At 41.0% G+C, this 14,799-nt stretch overlaps 1 protein-coding gene across 3 annotated transcripts in view; it reads right to left on the reverse strand.

Annotated features, from left to right (window-relative positions):
* The window catches only part of FARP1 (FERM, ARH/RhoGEF and pleckstrin domain protein 1), a 214,736-nt gene that overhangs the window by 11,897 nt on the left and 188,040 nt on the right, over window positions 1-14,799 (reverse strand). For all 3 annotated transcript variants that reach the window (XM_040425289.1, XM_040425288.1, XM_040425287.1), the window contains exons 14-24: window positions 12,711-12,898; window positions 12,523-12,612; window positions 10,543-10,676; window positions 10,105-10,186; window positions 8,306-8,543; window positions 7,585-7,715; window positions 6,034-6,102; window positions 5,606-5,695; window positions 4,968-5,050; window positions 4,705-4,817; window positions 2,792-2,955 (exon numbers count right to left, since the gene is read on the reverse strand). In XM_040425289.1, the coding sequence (XP_040281223.1) occupies window positions 2,792-2,955; window positions 4,705-4,817; window positions 4,968-5,050; window positions 5,606-5,695; window positions 6,034-6,102; window positions 7,585-7,715; window positions 8,306-8,543; window positions 10,105-10,186; window positions 10,543-10,676; window positions 12,523-12,612; window positions 12,711-12,898 (1,382 nt within the window). The remainder of the gene's footprint in view (window positions 1-2,791; window positions 2,956-4,704; window positions 4,818-4,967; window positions 5,051-5,605; window positions 5,696-6,033; window positions 6,103-7,584; window positions 7,716-8,305; window positions 8,544-10,104; window positions 10,187-10,542; window positions 10,677-12,522; window positions 12,613-12,710; window positions 12,899-14,799) is intronic.

Genomic DNA, 14,799 nt, shown 5'->3' on the forward strand with positions numbered 1-14,799 from the left:
TGAACAACAACCATGTTCTCAATGAACCCAAAAAACTCATTAATATCAAAGCTGAATATTTTTGGAAGTAGCTTTTAGTTTGTTTTTAGTTTTAGCTATTTTAGGGGGATATCTGTGTGTGCAGGTCACTATTACTGTGCATAATTATTAGGCAACTTAACAAAAAACAAATATATACCCATTTCAATTATTTATTTTTACCAGTGAAACCAATATAACATCTCAACATTCACAAATATACATTTCTGACATTCAAAAACAAAACAAAAACAAATCAGTGACCAATATAGCCACCTTTCTTTGCAAGGACACTCAAAAGCCTGCCATCCATGGATTCTGTCAGTGTTTTGATCTGTTCACCATCAACATTGCGTGCAGCAGCAACCACAGCCTCCCAGACACTGTTCAAAGAGGTGTACTGTTTTCCCTCCTTGTAAATCTCACATTTGATGATGGACCACAGGTTCTCAATGGGGTTCAGATAAGGTGAACAAGGAGGCCATGTCATTAGATTTTCTTCTTTTATACCCTTTCTTGCCAGCCACACTGTGGAGTACTTGGACGCGTGTGATGGAGCATTGTCCTGCATGAAAATCATGTTTTTCTTGAAGGATGCAGACTTCTTCCTGTACCACTGCTTGAAGAAGGTGTCTTCCAGAAACTGGCAGTAGGACTGGGAGTTGAGCTTGACTCCATCCTCAACCCGAAAAGGCCCCACAAGCTCATCTTTGATGATACCAGCCCAAACCAGTACTCCACCTCCACCTTGCTGGCGTCTGAGTCGGACTGGAGCTCTCTGCCCTTTACCAATCCAGCCACGGGCCCATCCATCTGGCCCATCAAGACTCACTCTCATTTCATCAGTCCATAAAACCTTAGAAAAATCAGTCTTGAGATATTTCTTGGCCTAGTCTTGACGTTTCAGCTTGTGTGTCTTGTTCAGTGGTGGTTGTCTTTCAGCCTTTCTTACCTTGGCCATGTCTCTGAGTATTGCACACCTTGTGCTTTTGGGCACTCCAGTGATGTTGCAGCTCTGAAATATGGCCAAACTGGTGGCAAGTGGCATCTTGGCAGCTGCACGCTTGACTTTTCTCAGTTCATGGGCAGTTATTTTGCGCCTTGGTTTTTCCACACGCTTCTTGCGACCCTGTTGACTATTTTGAATGAAACGCTTGATTGTTCGATGATCACGCTTCAGAAGCTTTGCAATTTTAAGAGTGCTGCATCCCTCTGCAAGATATCTCACTATTTTTGACTTTTCTGAGCCTGTCAAGTCCTTCTTTTGACCCATTTTGCCAAAGGAAAGGAAGTTGCCTAATAATTATGCACACCTAATATAGGGTGTTTGTCATTAGACCACACCCCTTCTCATTACAGAGATGCACATCACCTAATATGCTTAATTGGTAGTAGGCTTTCGAGCCTATACAGCTTGGAGTAAGACAACATGCATAAAGAGGATGATGTGGTCAAAATACTCATTTGCCTAATAATTCTGCACGCAGTGTATACGCACAGTTTGACTAATAATAAGTGTAGTAGCATTTTGATGGACATTGTGGACAATTTAACCTATATTTATATTCTGTCACATTGTATGTCTATTATAGCGAATTAAGAGAGGACAAAACCATTTGGATAGTAAACATTTTCTGTATTTTTTACATTGCCTTAATTTGCTTCCACAAAAAAAAATCAGGTTATAATTTATACACACTCTAGTGGTGTAAAGAAAATCAAACAATATACTTCCAAAATGGATTTGCTGCCACCTACTGGAAAATTAGCACTTTCCACATACTTTGGGACTTGCATAACAGGCATCTAGATTAAAGTGTATTCTAGTTTCAGAAAACGTCAGATATGTCATATGTTTTGATTTGTGAGGATCCATGCAGAGACCTCCACTGATTTCTAAAACAAAGAAGCAGAAGTGCCCTTTTGGCTGTGTTTGGCTCTCCTCAGAGACGCACATAAAGCAGTGTATGGACCAAACAACTTTCTATGAGCACATACACCACTAACCTCCCCTAGCCAAACAAAACAGAAGTTAGGCCTCTTTCACACTTGCGTTGTTGGGATCCGGCGTGCACTTCCGTTGCCGGAGGTGCCCGCCGGATCCGGAAAAACGCAAGTGTACTGAAAGCATTTGAAGACGGAGCCGTCTTCAAAATGCTTTCAGTGTTACTATGGCACCCAGGACGCTATTAAATTCCTGGTTGCCATAGTAGGAGCGGGGAGCGGTATACTTACAGTCTGTGCGGCTCCCGGGGCGCTCCAGAATGACGTCAGAGCGCCCCATGCGCATGGATGACGTGATCCATGCGCTTGGAGCGCCCTGACGTCACTCTGGAGCGCCCCGGGAGCCGCACGGACGGTAAGTATGCTGCTCCCCGCTACACTTTACCATGGCTGCCAGGACTTTAGCGTCCCGGCAGCCATGGCAACCACTCTGAAAAAGCTAAATGTCGGGTCCGGCAATGCGCCGAAACGACGTTTAGCTTAAGGCCGGATCCATGCCTTTTAATGGGCATTAATTCCGGATCCGGCCTTGCGGCAAGTCTTCAGGATTTTTGGCCGGAGCAAAAAGCGCAGCATGCTGAAGACATCCTGATGCATCCTGAACGGATTTCTCTCCATTCAGAATGCATTAGGATAAAACTGATCAGGATTCTTCCGGCATAGAGCCCCGACGACGGAACTCTATGCCGGAAGAAAAGAACGCAGGTGTGAAAGAGCCCTTATCTGTGAGTCAAAAGATGTAGCTGGTGTATACTACATGTAGCTGTACCTCAACAGCAAAGCTGAAATCAATGACTGAGACACTTGTGTTCCGGTGCCAGCAGACGTGGACAGTTGTGTTTCCTCGATGAGGCGATTGTCTTTCTAGAGATGAGCGAGAAGCACTTAAATCATCTTCAGACTCCTGGTCTACTGGGCCCTCTTCTGGAGACTCTGCAACGCACAATACACACGTCATAAAGAGACCCCACCGTTAAAGCCTTTGACTAAGGCTAGGTTCACACCTGTCACGTATTGTCATTTTTCATTGACATAGGTGGGACGATGGATGGAAACAGTTATGCCAAATATAACATCCATTTATTACATCATTACTACTCAAACTAATGTACATACAACTGAACAAAATAGAATCTCCTAGAAGTCATATGACCACTGATGTTAAAATAGGACAGAAACAGACAAAAGGTAGTGTTATTTCACAGGCCTCACAGCGCAGTGGGCCTAAAGTGCTATGAAGGGCAACCCACAGACGTTTAAAAGCACCAATGAATTGCATACGATCAAATTAACTGTGCCGATTCTGTAAATTATTTGCAAGTTACAAAATATTTACAATTTTCTTTTTTTTTTTATTTAGATGAAAGATGAGGAAAAAGTATCCCACCACAATTATTCATTAGAGATTGAATCAGACTTTGTTTGATGCTCCTGCTATGATCAAGTGGTGTTACACTAAAAAGACTGGCGGAGCCACCACTTCGTCATCTTCCAAGTGGGAATTGCAAGGGTTTATCTGGTCAAATTTTGGAGCATTTTAAAAATGATTTCCACTCAAAAAGGAAACCTTAAAACTGAGAAGTTAGAGCAGCAGCCAAAATTCTGTGAATGCTTTTTTAGGACTTATACACGATTGATTTTCTCTTCCATGTGATTTTTTACAAACTGATCTGATGCTGACCCACATAAGTCAATAAGGCTACTCACATGCCCATTTTTTCCATGGCTCTGAGAAACTCAGTGTGCATGTCCCAGGTTTTGGTCCATTTTTACAGCTCAGACTCATTCATTCAAATATGGGAGAAAAAGACTGAACGACCACAAAAATCATTCATGTGCCTCTTTTCACAGATGTTTTTTTTTGCAGAACAAAAATCACACACATGAAAAAGTAAAGTTAACATTTTTCTGTTTTGTTGTGGAGGTAATCTCAGCAAAAGTGCAGGAAATTAAAGGGAACCTGTCACCGGGATTTTGGTTCTAGAGCTGAGGACATGGGTTGTTAGATGGCCGCTAGCACATCTACAATACCCAGTCCCTATAGCTCTGTGTGCTTTTATTGTGTAAAAAAACGATTTGATACATATGCAAATTAACCTGAGATGAGTCAGGGCTTGGAAATATGACTCTTCTCTGGTCACACAAGTAAGATATGACTCTTATGTTAATTAGCATAAAAGGCAGGAAGTACAAAAATGCATAATACTTATTGAATTCGTCTGCAAATGAAATAAAAAGTGTAATTTATAGGTTTAGGGTAACACAATGAACATTTAGTAATGCTCAGTGAGGGTAGCATAGTAGAGGTGACAGGTTCCCTTTAAGCTGTTTTGTCACCTTTGAATTTGCTTCTTAGAGAGTCATTTTGTCAGGAAGTTGACTCAATATTAAAATATTCTATGATGCTTTTTCAAAAGGGACGACCAATATGGCTGACCTGTCCGTGGTAAAAATGGTGCTATAACTAAACAGGAAAGAGGCAATATCCCCGTACATAAATATAATTCTAAAGCTTTTGCTACTGCTTAGTTTTCTGCTTTACTGTTAGACTGCACATGTCACAGTTGGAAATCCTCTTGAATGCTACAGATGGCAGAGCCAGAAGGACAGGCCGTCTGCTTGTTGAAGGGATTCATATAAATGAAGACCACTGACAGTCATCTCTAGGGTCTGTTTACTTACTGCCATCAGGAGGGCTGCTGGCCATTAGCTCAGGGACAGGACCACCACTTTTTTCTGCTAGACCAATAGCCATCTGAATATCTTCACTCCATTTTTCAATTTCAGCCTGTGAACTGGGAGGGGGACATCAAACCATTATTCATAATTAGAATACGGTAACTTCTTTCGGACTGCAGGAGATAGCTCAGTCCTGTACTTGGCAGTCCCATAGACAGTGAAAAAGAATTAAGACTACAAGATTCTTATAATACAAAACCATATACCTTGCTGCAACAACTATTGCCTGGTTCTGACTTCTTAATGTGAGGCAGTGTGGTACCCCCCACTCATCATCACTTTCTTCTACCTGCAGGAATAAAACATATAATATGTAAAAATATACTGAATTTATGAAAAACTTCAGAAAAAGGGAATTTCTGAATACTGTACTCAGCCTGTCCTATGTACATTGAAAAGCGCTGCCTAGTTGGACATACTCTGAATAAAATATGCAATTACAATGACTAGAGGCTGTGGCATCAATATGGCTTTCTGTAGATATGTAATGTAACATTACCGGGGACATATTTATGGGACTGTGTGTTTATGTGGTACCTGTGTTGCCCACCGCCCTAAACTACTACACATCTTTCTTAATTTACTGTAGTTAGTACGTGGGCAGCTCATTGATACATATTTGGTCCTGAAGCAGGTTGAAGTCTGAAGATGGGAGGTATACAGCTTGGCTTCTTAGGGTGAAGCACATTTGGAAATAGTATATTGGTGAATCATTACTAGAACCATTCTCTACACATATGAAAATGAAGTGAAAAAGTGGATACCTGCTTCAATATTCCAAATCTCACACTTTAAAACTACATGTAGAATTAGTAGTGAAAAGAAACGTAGGCGGGTTCTTTACCGTCATGTTAAACAGGGGTAACTGGCCGTGGATTTTGAACTGATTAGATGACGTCAGTCCCCTGCTCGTGTACAACAACGCATCATTAAACTGCAAGACATTAGAATACATCAATATTAATTATTGGAATAAATACATTTTACAAACCTCGCATTCCAATGAAGCACCAGAGTACAGGCAGGGTTGTAAGAAGGAACATATCATGTTAATAGTTGTATTTGATACTGAACCTATAAACAGTTTAATGGCTCTGCACCATTTCGTTTCGCTAATGATCTCAGTTTTCCAGCTTTGCATTTTTATTTAAATCAAAATTCACATAATGAAATGTTTGCTTAGAGCACGGTTAACTTCCTAGAAGATAAGTCATACATTCCCATATATGCAATTCTAATAAAATACTTCCTTTTTACCAAACAGAAACTTACCAGAAAGAACATACGTTGCTGTAAGCCTTTCCCAGATAACTTGCTTAAACTTCCAAGTCTGATAAACTCCTAGAATCATATATAATAAAAGGACAAACATTTGAATATGTAAATGTATGCTGTGTAAAGGGGTTGCCTCTCTTCAGCAAATGGCATTTATCATGTAGAGAAAGTTAATACAAGGCACTTACTAATGTATTGTGATTAACCATATTGCCTCTTTTGATGGCTGGATTCATTTTTCTATCATATTATACACTGCTCATGTGCAGGTGTTATGACCACCCTACAATCCAGCAGCGGTGGTCATGCTTGCACACTATAGGAAAAGTCGCTGGACTCTCTAGTGGCTGGGACCATGGGAGTGTGCATAGGCTGACACTTTTTCCTATAGTGTGCAAGCAGAACCACCACTGCGGGATTGCAGGGTGGTCGTAACCCCTGGATATGAGCAGTATATAATGTGATGAATAAAATTAATCAAACCAGCAAGGGAGGCATTATGGACAATCACAATACATTAGTAAGTGCCTTGTATTAACTGTCTACATGATAAATGACATTTATTGAAGTGAGATAACCCCTTTAAGTATCACAATTATAGTGAGTATACAAAAGGTGGGCAGAGAAAGAGAAGCTAAAGAAACAGAAAAATACAATGTAGGTAGGCAACCCTCGACATCCCATAAAACACAGGTTTTAGTTTGGCTAAGTGTACAGGTTAATACATATTTGAAGGAGTAGTTGTCAGACACCTATGATATTAACTAAAGTCACTTCAGACGTTCAAATTTAACAGGCTATTTACAGTGGTGCTCGAAGGTTTGTGAATCCTTCAGAATGTTCTATATTTCAGCATAAATTTTACCTAAAACTACATCAGAATTTTACACAAGTCCTAAAAGTAGATAAAAATATTAGACTTGGTAATTTATTATATGGAGGAAAATGATCCAATATCACATGTCTACAGGTGGTAAAAGTATGTGAACCTTTATGATTAGTAGATAATTTGAAGGTGATGTCAGGTATTTCCAATCAATGGGATGAGAGGTGTAAGAAGGCGACCAGTTATATTTAACAAAACAGGGATCTAACAAAAGTCTGATCCTCACAACAAATGTTTGTGGAAGTGTATCATGGCACAAACAGAGGACATTTCTGAGGGCCTCTGAAGGAGAGCTGTTGATGCTCATAAGGATGGAAAAGATTACAAAATCATCTCTAAAGAGTTTGTGTACAACCATTATAAACCACCCCAGGAGTGGTCAACCAACAAAGGTTAGACAAACGTGTTATGTTTACAGATGTGCCAAATTAATCAAACAACGTGCACAGCCTGATAAATTTGACTCAAATTCATGCAATGCAGACTCAAAACAAAATTGCCCTCATGGTAAAATCCTATTCCACTTGTGTATGAAAAACTGTTTTATGTGACAATATCATTCGTTGGCCACTCCTTTGCAATATGAAAAACAGCTGAGTATGTAGAAACAGCAGAGGTATCTAACAAGAGTACCTACTGACTACAGTTAGTCAGTCACTTACCCTTCCAGGTATCACCAGGTTGTCAATGCCTGTCACATCCTTCTTGAGTTCCTGTAGTTTCTGAAAGTTTTCCATCTTTATCATTGTCCCATGAAGCTGAGCTACCATTTCTGAGATTTCCGCCAGTGCAGCTGTTTGAAAGAAATGAATTTTATGTTATAGCGTGATGCTCTAAGCACATTCTTAGAGATATTTTATTAAACACAAATTACACATATAGCAGGAGCTGCAATATTTTAGCAAGACAAACAGATTCATCTTCAGTCTTAAGTGGAATGACATAAATTGTGTATCCTGCACTGTGCTGAAGTTCCCGGATTTTCAAGAAGCCAGGTTTGACTCAACATGTCCATTTTCAACTGCTTTCTGCTGCTATTAAGTGTATATTATTACTATCTAATTCAGTATGGATTCATTTTATAAAAATATTTTAGAGGTTGGAGCTCCACTTTTCTATATCACATTATTGTATAACAGTAATTGATAGAAATTATACTATAGTAATACCAATTACTCGCATGCGTCATAGATTTTATGGCTAGGAGGATCTATAGTATGCAGCCAATAAATAGAATTAAAAATGTGACCTATGTGGCTGTTCTAATTGTATAGAGGTGTATTGAATGGTGTATGGGACATTTACAATTTGTGCCAAGCTCTCATAGATAACAAAACAGTGAAAAGAACCTATGGTACATAGACACCTAACTAGTGCTCTCACCTCTTGTGTCACGGAAATCCACATGATTTGGAGAGTAGTGTTTGCAGAGCCTCTCCATGAGCTGTTTGTAGTGCATCAGTCTGTGCAATGGCCGGAGGAAAAACATATTCAGAGGCAGGTAGCACACCTTTTCTTGCTCAAAGTCTCTGCACAAAACATCTAGCTTCCGTGAGTTTTTTATTGCTTTTTCAAGTTCTATCAGTGCTTCATAGTGTTTCTGAAGGTTACTTGTGAATTGCTGGCAAGAAACAAAAATTTAAATATGCATTAAAAGATGAATGGTGGAAAGTGCTAAAAACTTCAAATGAAAAAAATAGTCTGTGCAGACCATGTAATTTCCTCAGGATTACCCCACATACAAGAAATAACTGGTGTGCAATCTAAATGTATATTTAATTATCATATATACACTTTATTTGGCCAGACTGAATGAGCATATTAATTCTATTTAGGAGATTAGTAGGTGCCAGACTTCACCGGCAATGCTTATATTGAGAAAAACAATCAAACAAGACAGGAATGATCTAACCTATTCAATTAATTATGGTGCATTTGGCAAATATCCCCTACCTCCTAGTAGGTGGATGTGGGACGGGATGTCTTGCAAGCACCACAGACATAAGATTGTTGTTGGATCCTACCAGGAGCGGACTGGGAACTTAAAGTGGCCCTGGAAAAAATACTAAGGGCTGTTTCACACGAGCGAGTCCATTGCGGGAATCACGCTCTGTGTGTGAGTGTGATCCTCCGATCTGGACTTGCAGGAGCACGGCATTATCATGATTTATAATGCTATGTGCCTCTGCTTGACCTTATTTCTACAGAATCATACTGACAGCTTTATGTCAATATGATTCTGTGGAAAAAAGGTCATGCAGAGACACATAGCATTATAAATCATGATAATGCTGTGCGCTCCTGCAAGTCCAGAGCAGAGGATCACACTCACACACTGAGCGCGATTCCCGCAATGGACTCGCTCGTGTGAAAGAGCCCTAAAGGTGGCCTTGTTTTGTAGTTGGGCCCAAATTGATGGAAGGCAGGACCAGCAATACCATATTGTGGCCCATTATACCACCCCAACAGAGCCAAATACCACAGTCCATCAGAAAATACATCCCTGAAAACTTCCACTGGCCAGCAGTGAGGAGGGCTCAGGCGGCCCACTGGGAAATTTCCCTGTAAGGTCTATGGCCAATCCGCTCCTGGATCCTACTATACAATATCCAGTATCTAGAAGAACTTTGATCTGTCATACTGCAAACTAAAATAAAAAAGGAGTGCCACATGAATCAGTAATCATTACAGTAATATTTTCATCTGCTTTATATAAAATAAACATGGCTTGCCTATTTTAGAAAAAGAGAGTACACCAAGCTTCTCAAGTCTTAATGACAAAATACAGGTAGGTATGGCTTACAGCCATGATATGGCATAACTTACTGATGATGTCCATCCTCTGGGTAACTGCTGCTCATGAGAACTACTGGGGAACAGTGCTAGTAAAGCAAAGCAGCCCCTTTATTTTTTCTCTGTACACTGCCACATTTGACTAAGAGCTGAGATGGTACTGCAAATGCAAATGGGCTGTGTTGCAGTTTTCTAGTTGGGAATAGGTTATGCAGAAAAAAGAAACACCTGAAGGAGCCCCTTTCAACCTGTGGGAGTTTTATGTGTCAAAACCTTACTGGTCTGCAAGATACGACACATCCCAAAAAGCTGCTATAACTCGAAAATTCTGAATGAAATTTGCTAGCAGACATATTTATTAGATTTAGAGGATGGTCTTCTCCCAGTACCTTCATTCCCTGAATGTTCTTCAGCATAACGTCCCCAACTTTCTGATTATCACTTTTCATGTGCGAGTTGGACCTGTTCTCCCTGTCAAAACACAATTCAGAAACAGATAAAAAAAGAAACAAGAATATACAGTGAAATTCATTAAATTAATAAATGTCAAAAGCATGTGCCACCACCTAAAACATAAAATGTGAAGAACTGACACAAAGACATATTGGGATATTGTATAACTGTTAATATACATTAAGTAATATACGATTTGTGGAAGTTTTAAGAGGTCTCCCGATTTTAGCACAACCTGTTGTCATAATTATAAAGCAAACATTTCCTATACTTGATTTATTTGGCAATAAAGTTAACATCATCAGTGGGAATATTATTCTGTTACTATTTTGGATGAGACCAAGCTGTGACACCTGCAAAAAGGAACATCTTACCAAAGTACCAGCCTTTGATCAACTTCCTTTAGGAAACTGGAGTGGAATTTATGTAGGGGGTCAAAGTTGGAGAAAATTAGGTTTTTCAATTGTTCTGGCATGGAGTCATCTTTGCTTGTTGCATTCTGAAACCACTGAAACAGAAAATTGTTACATGTCTTTGTAACCACTTTTACAATTTTGTATAAAGTCATGGAAAGGTGTATAGTCAGATTCTAATCCAAAGGAGCCATGGGCAATTATTGATCTACATGTTAAATTAACTGACATTACAAAGGAAATTTGGTGAAAAGGACACTCACTGTTTAGATGTTGATATGTATATGTAATGTTTGCATGCATGTCTGCCAACAATGAAATAAAGATGGTACTGCTGTCAAGGGCACAGAAAAAGGTGCCCGGAAACCTGGCCTGCACTATCCAATCAATTAATGTACCGTATTTTCCGGCGTATAAGACGACTTTCTAACACTAGAAATTCTTTTCAAAAGTCGGGGGTCGTCCTATACGCCGGGTATACTCAGATCCGATGGTATATTCTAACCCCCAGGCGTTCCCATGGTGACAGGGACGCTTGCCTGGGGGTTAGAATATACAGGGACCCGCGGCTCAGAGGAGTATACATTTATAAACTGTAATCCGTAACTTTAAATCAGCGCTCATCTCTTTACTAGGGTACCTTACTCTCAGCTCCGGTAACAAGCAGTGCGGGCGGCGCTCACTCACTAGGCGGCGCAGGCGTGTGATGTCAGTGAGTGAGCGCCGCCCGCACTGCCTGTTATCGGAGCTGAGAGTAAGGTACCCTAGTAAAGAGATGAGCGCTGATTTAAAGTTACGGATTACAGTTAATAAATGTATACTCCTCTGAGCGGTGGGGAGGGGGATCTGTGGATGGCACATGGGGAGGGGGAACTGTGGATGGCACATGGGGAGGGGGATCTGTGGATGGCACATGGGGAGGGGGATCTGTGGATGGCACATGGGGAGGGGGATCTGTGGATGGCACATGGAGAGGGGGATCTGTGGATGGCACATGGAGAGGGGGATCTGTGGATGGCACATGGGGAGGGGGATCTGTGGATGGCACATGGGGAGGGGGATCTGTGGATGGCACATGGGGAGGGGGATCTGTGGATGGCACATGGGGAGGGGGATCTGTGGATGGCACATGGGGAGGGGGATCTGTGGATGGCACATGGGGAGGGGGATCTGTGGATGGCACATGGGGAGGGGGATCTGTGGATGGCACTGTTATGGGGAGGGGGATCTGTGGATGGCACATGGGGAGGGGGATCTGTGGATGGCACATGGGGAGGGGGATCTGTGGATGGCACATGGGGAGGGGGATCTGTGGATGGCACATGGGGAGGGGGATCTGTGGATGGCACTGTTTAGGGGGGATCTGTGGATGGCACTGTCATGGGGTGGATCTGTGAATGACACATTTAGCATAAGATGCTATATAGTGTCATCCACTGATCTCCCTCCCCATAACAGTGCCATCCACAGATCCCCCTCCCCATAACAGTGCCATCTACAGATCCCTCTCCTCATAACAGTGCCATCCACAGATCCCGCTCCTCCTAACAGTGTCATCCACAGATCCCCCTCCCCATGTGCCATCCACAGATCCCAGTCAGTTCCCTGGACTGGAGAAGATCGTCTTGAGGACAGGATATTTTTAATGGAAAAGTTGGGGGTAGTCTTATACGCCCAGTCGCCTTAAACGCCGGAATATACGGTACACTATTTGCTACTCTATTTAATAAGGACCTATTAAGTATAAGGGAGAGGAAGCTCAAGGGGCACTGACCATTTAGCTTTAGGAGGCCCTTGTATTCCATACTGTATGTTTCAAGTATGTATTTATCAGTTTAGCAAATAATAGTCTGTTTGAATCATAAGCTCACAGATAATTGCTTACTCCCGTGTTAGTTACTCTAAAGGACTCTAATAAAAGAAGGCAAAAGCAGAACTTACCACAGTAATAACCTCAAGATCTTTAAGATAGGTACATTCTGTAGTTGAAACTTCCTTTGCAATATAGTAGGCTTTGTCTGTAGGAAATTTCTGCAGAGAAAGTGTTATTAACAGAATGTAGACAAAATACTAAAAACATCAGAGCCATATCGGTAGGGCGCTCTGCACATTTAGGATGAGAAGTGTACCTTTTTACGGCTATCGTCCTCATCATCAGTTCTGATGCAGATAGATTCATTCAAAAATGGGCTTATTAGTGGGGAAGAAGGCTTTCCATCAGGACTTAAGTTTGGGGAGAGTGTAGAGTTGAGTACAGTCGTTCCTCCTTGAGAGTTAATAGATAGTTCTGAAAGGTGTGGGCTCCCTGTTAAAGAACCTGCAAGGGGCAAAAACAGAAACAATCAGCTCACCATTTTCTTCCAAGCTCAGGAACATCCATGCCTTACAATGAGACTAGAGTGCAAGCACACTGGTAGAAATGTACTGAGCTGTGATATACTGGGGAACAGCCACTGACGGATCCAGTGATTAGTTTATAATTGCTAGTTAATAAGACTCCAAATAATGGAAAAATGTCAGCTATCATAAAAGTCTTCAAAATACAATTATCAGCAATATAACCTTATTGAGAGGTTATATATTATTATTAGGTAGAAACCTAGACAATATAATCAAAGCATAGTATATTTCCAGTATGCATCTAAAGACTATCCAATGCAACATGTACCAGTTTGCAAAAAAAAAAACAAAAAAAACATTCAAGCTACTTATGTATTTTGATAGGCCATAGTCCAATAGCGTTTTAGTACCATGCCATAGAGGAACACACTATATAACAGTCATCGAGCTGCAGAGCAACCACTAAATACATATTTGCTACAAAGGATCTAAACAGCAGAGGCTTTCTATCATACAAAACTTCATAGCATTCAACACAAAGTGACAGGGCTGAGTAAACTACATTACCAGTACTACACACAACAGATGTTGTATACCTTTTGCCGTCATTCCATTCATGCTCCATTGAATGCGTGTGACAGAAATCCTAGCACAGCTAATCTACACTCAGTGAAGAGAAATGGGCAGATGAAAAGCAATGGCAGTAAACAAAATGGCACATCATGTCTTTGGAGAGGTGAAATGGAAACCATGAGTGCACTTAGAAAACCTCAAAAAGCAGGGCGTGGGAAGACGCATTACATACGTGTAACGATTACATTTTTTGTGATAAAAGGTTTGGGGGAAATAGATCTTTTAAATTATATCATTTCTGTCCAGCACTTGCAACAAATGTACACCTTTAATGAAAGCCTGTGTCTGGATTATAAAAGTAATAGGAAAAGAGTGGAAAAAAAGCTGCTAAAAGTATTCATTGTTTTTGGGTTTTTAGGGTTGTTTGAAGTTACCCCCTATCCACAGGATAGGGGATAACTATTAGATCAGTTGGAGTCCTACTGCCGGGACCCCACAAGATCGGGGGCTCCATATTCCCCCTGAAAGGAACATTTGGCCGCTCAATTCATTTCTATTGGAATTTCGGAGACAGGTGAGCGTTGTATTTGGCTATCTCCGGGACTCTGCATTTATTCAGCATATGGGCATTGGTGTGCAAAGGTTCAGAATATTTCCAATTGATTAACATAAGGGCAGCTAAAACCCCCCACACCCTTGGTGGCTAATAGCTTGATTTTGTGGGTAAGGACGAAGTCAGCCATGGACCACTGTGGGGGTTTCAGCTGCAAGTCACAGATGCCCCATGTAAGTCCGGACTTAAAGGGCATCTGTCAGCAGATTTGTATCTATGAAACTGGCTGACCTGGCAGCTGAAGGCATCTGTGTATGCAAGTTGCAGCCCCCAATGCATGAAACGGCCGAACAACGGTGTGAATGAGTCCTAACACTGTGTTTACACGTTGCGTAATTTACTGTATGCAAATCTGCAGAGTTTTACAGTGCCAGCAAAGTAGATGAGATTAAGAAATCTCATCCAGATTTTGTGGGGGGAAAAAATAAAATAAAATAAAAGCTGCAGCATGAATCGAACTGCACTGCACAATTTAAATCTGCAGATGTGGCAGATATCCACAGCGGATTTCACCTTTTGCAATACATAGGGTAAAGTCCATGGCAAATCTGCAGCAGAGATATGGAAAAATCCACAGTGAAAAATTTATATGCATGACCATACCCTTAGGCTGGGTTTCCAGTTCAGGCTTTTCCATGCAGTTTTTGAAGCCAAAGCCAGGAATAGGTTCAAAAAGAGGAGAAGACTTATCT

This window comes from Bufo bufo, chromosome 3 (genome assembly GCF_905171765.1).
Source record: "Bufo bufo chromosome 3, aBufBuf1.1, whole genome shotgun sequence".
In the NCBI taxonomy this organism is placed as follows: Eukaryota; Metazoa; Chordata; class Amphibia; order Anura; family Bufonidae; genus Bufo; species Bufo bufo.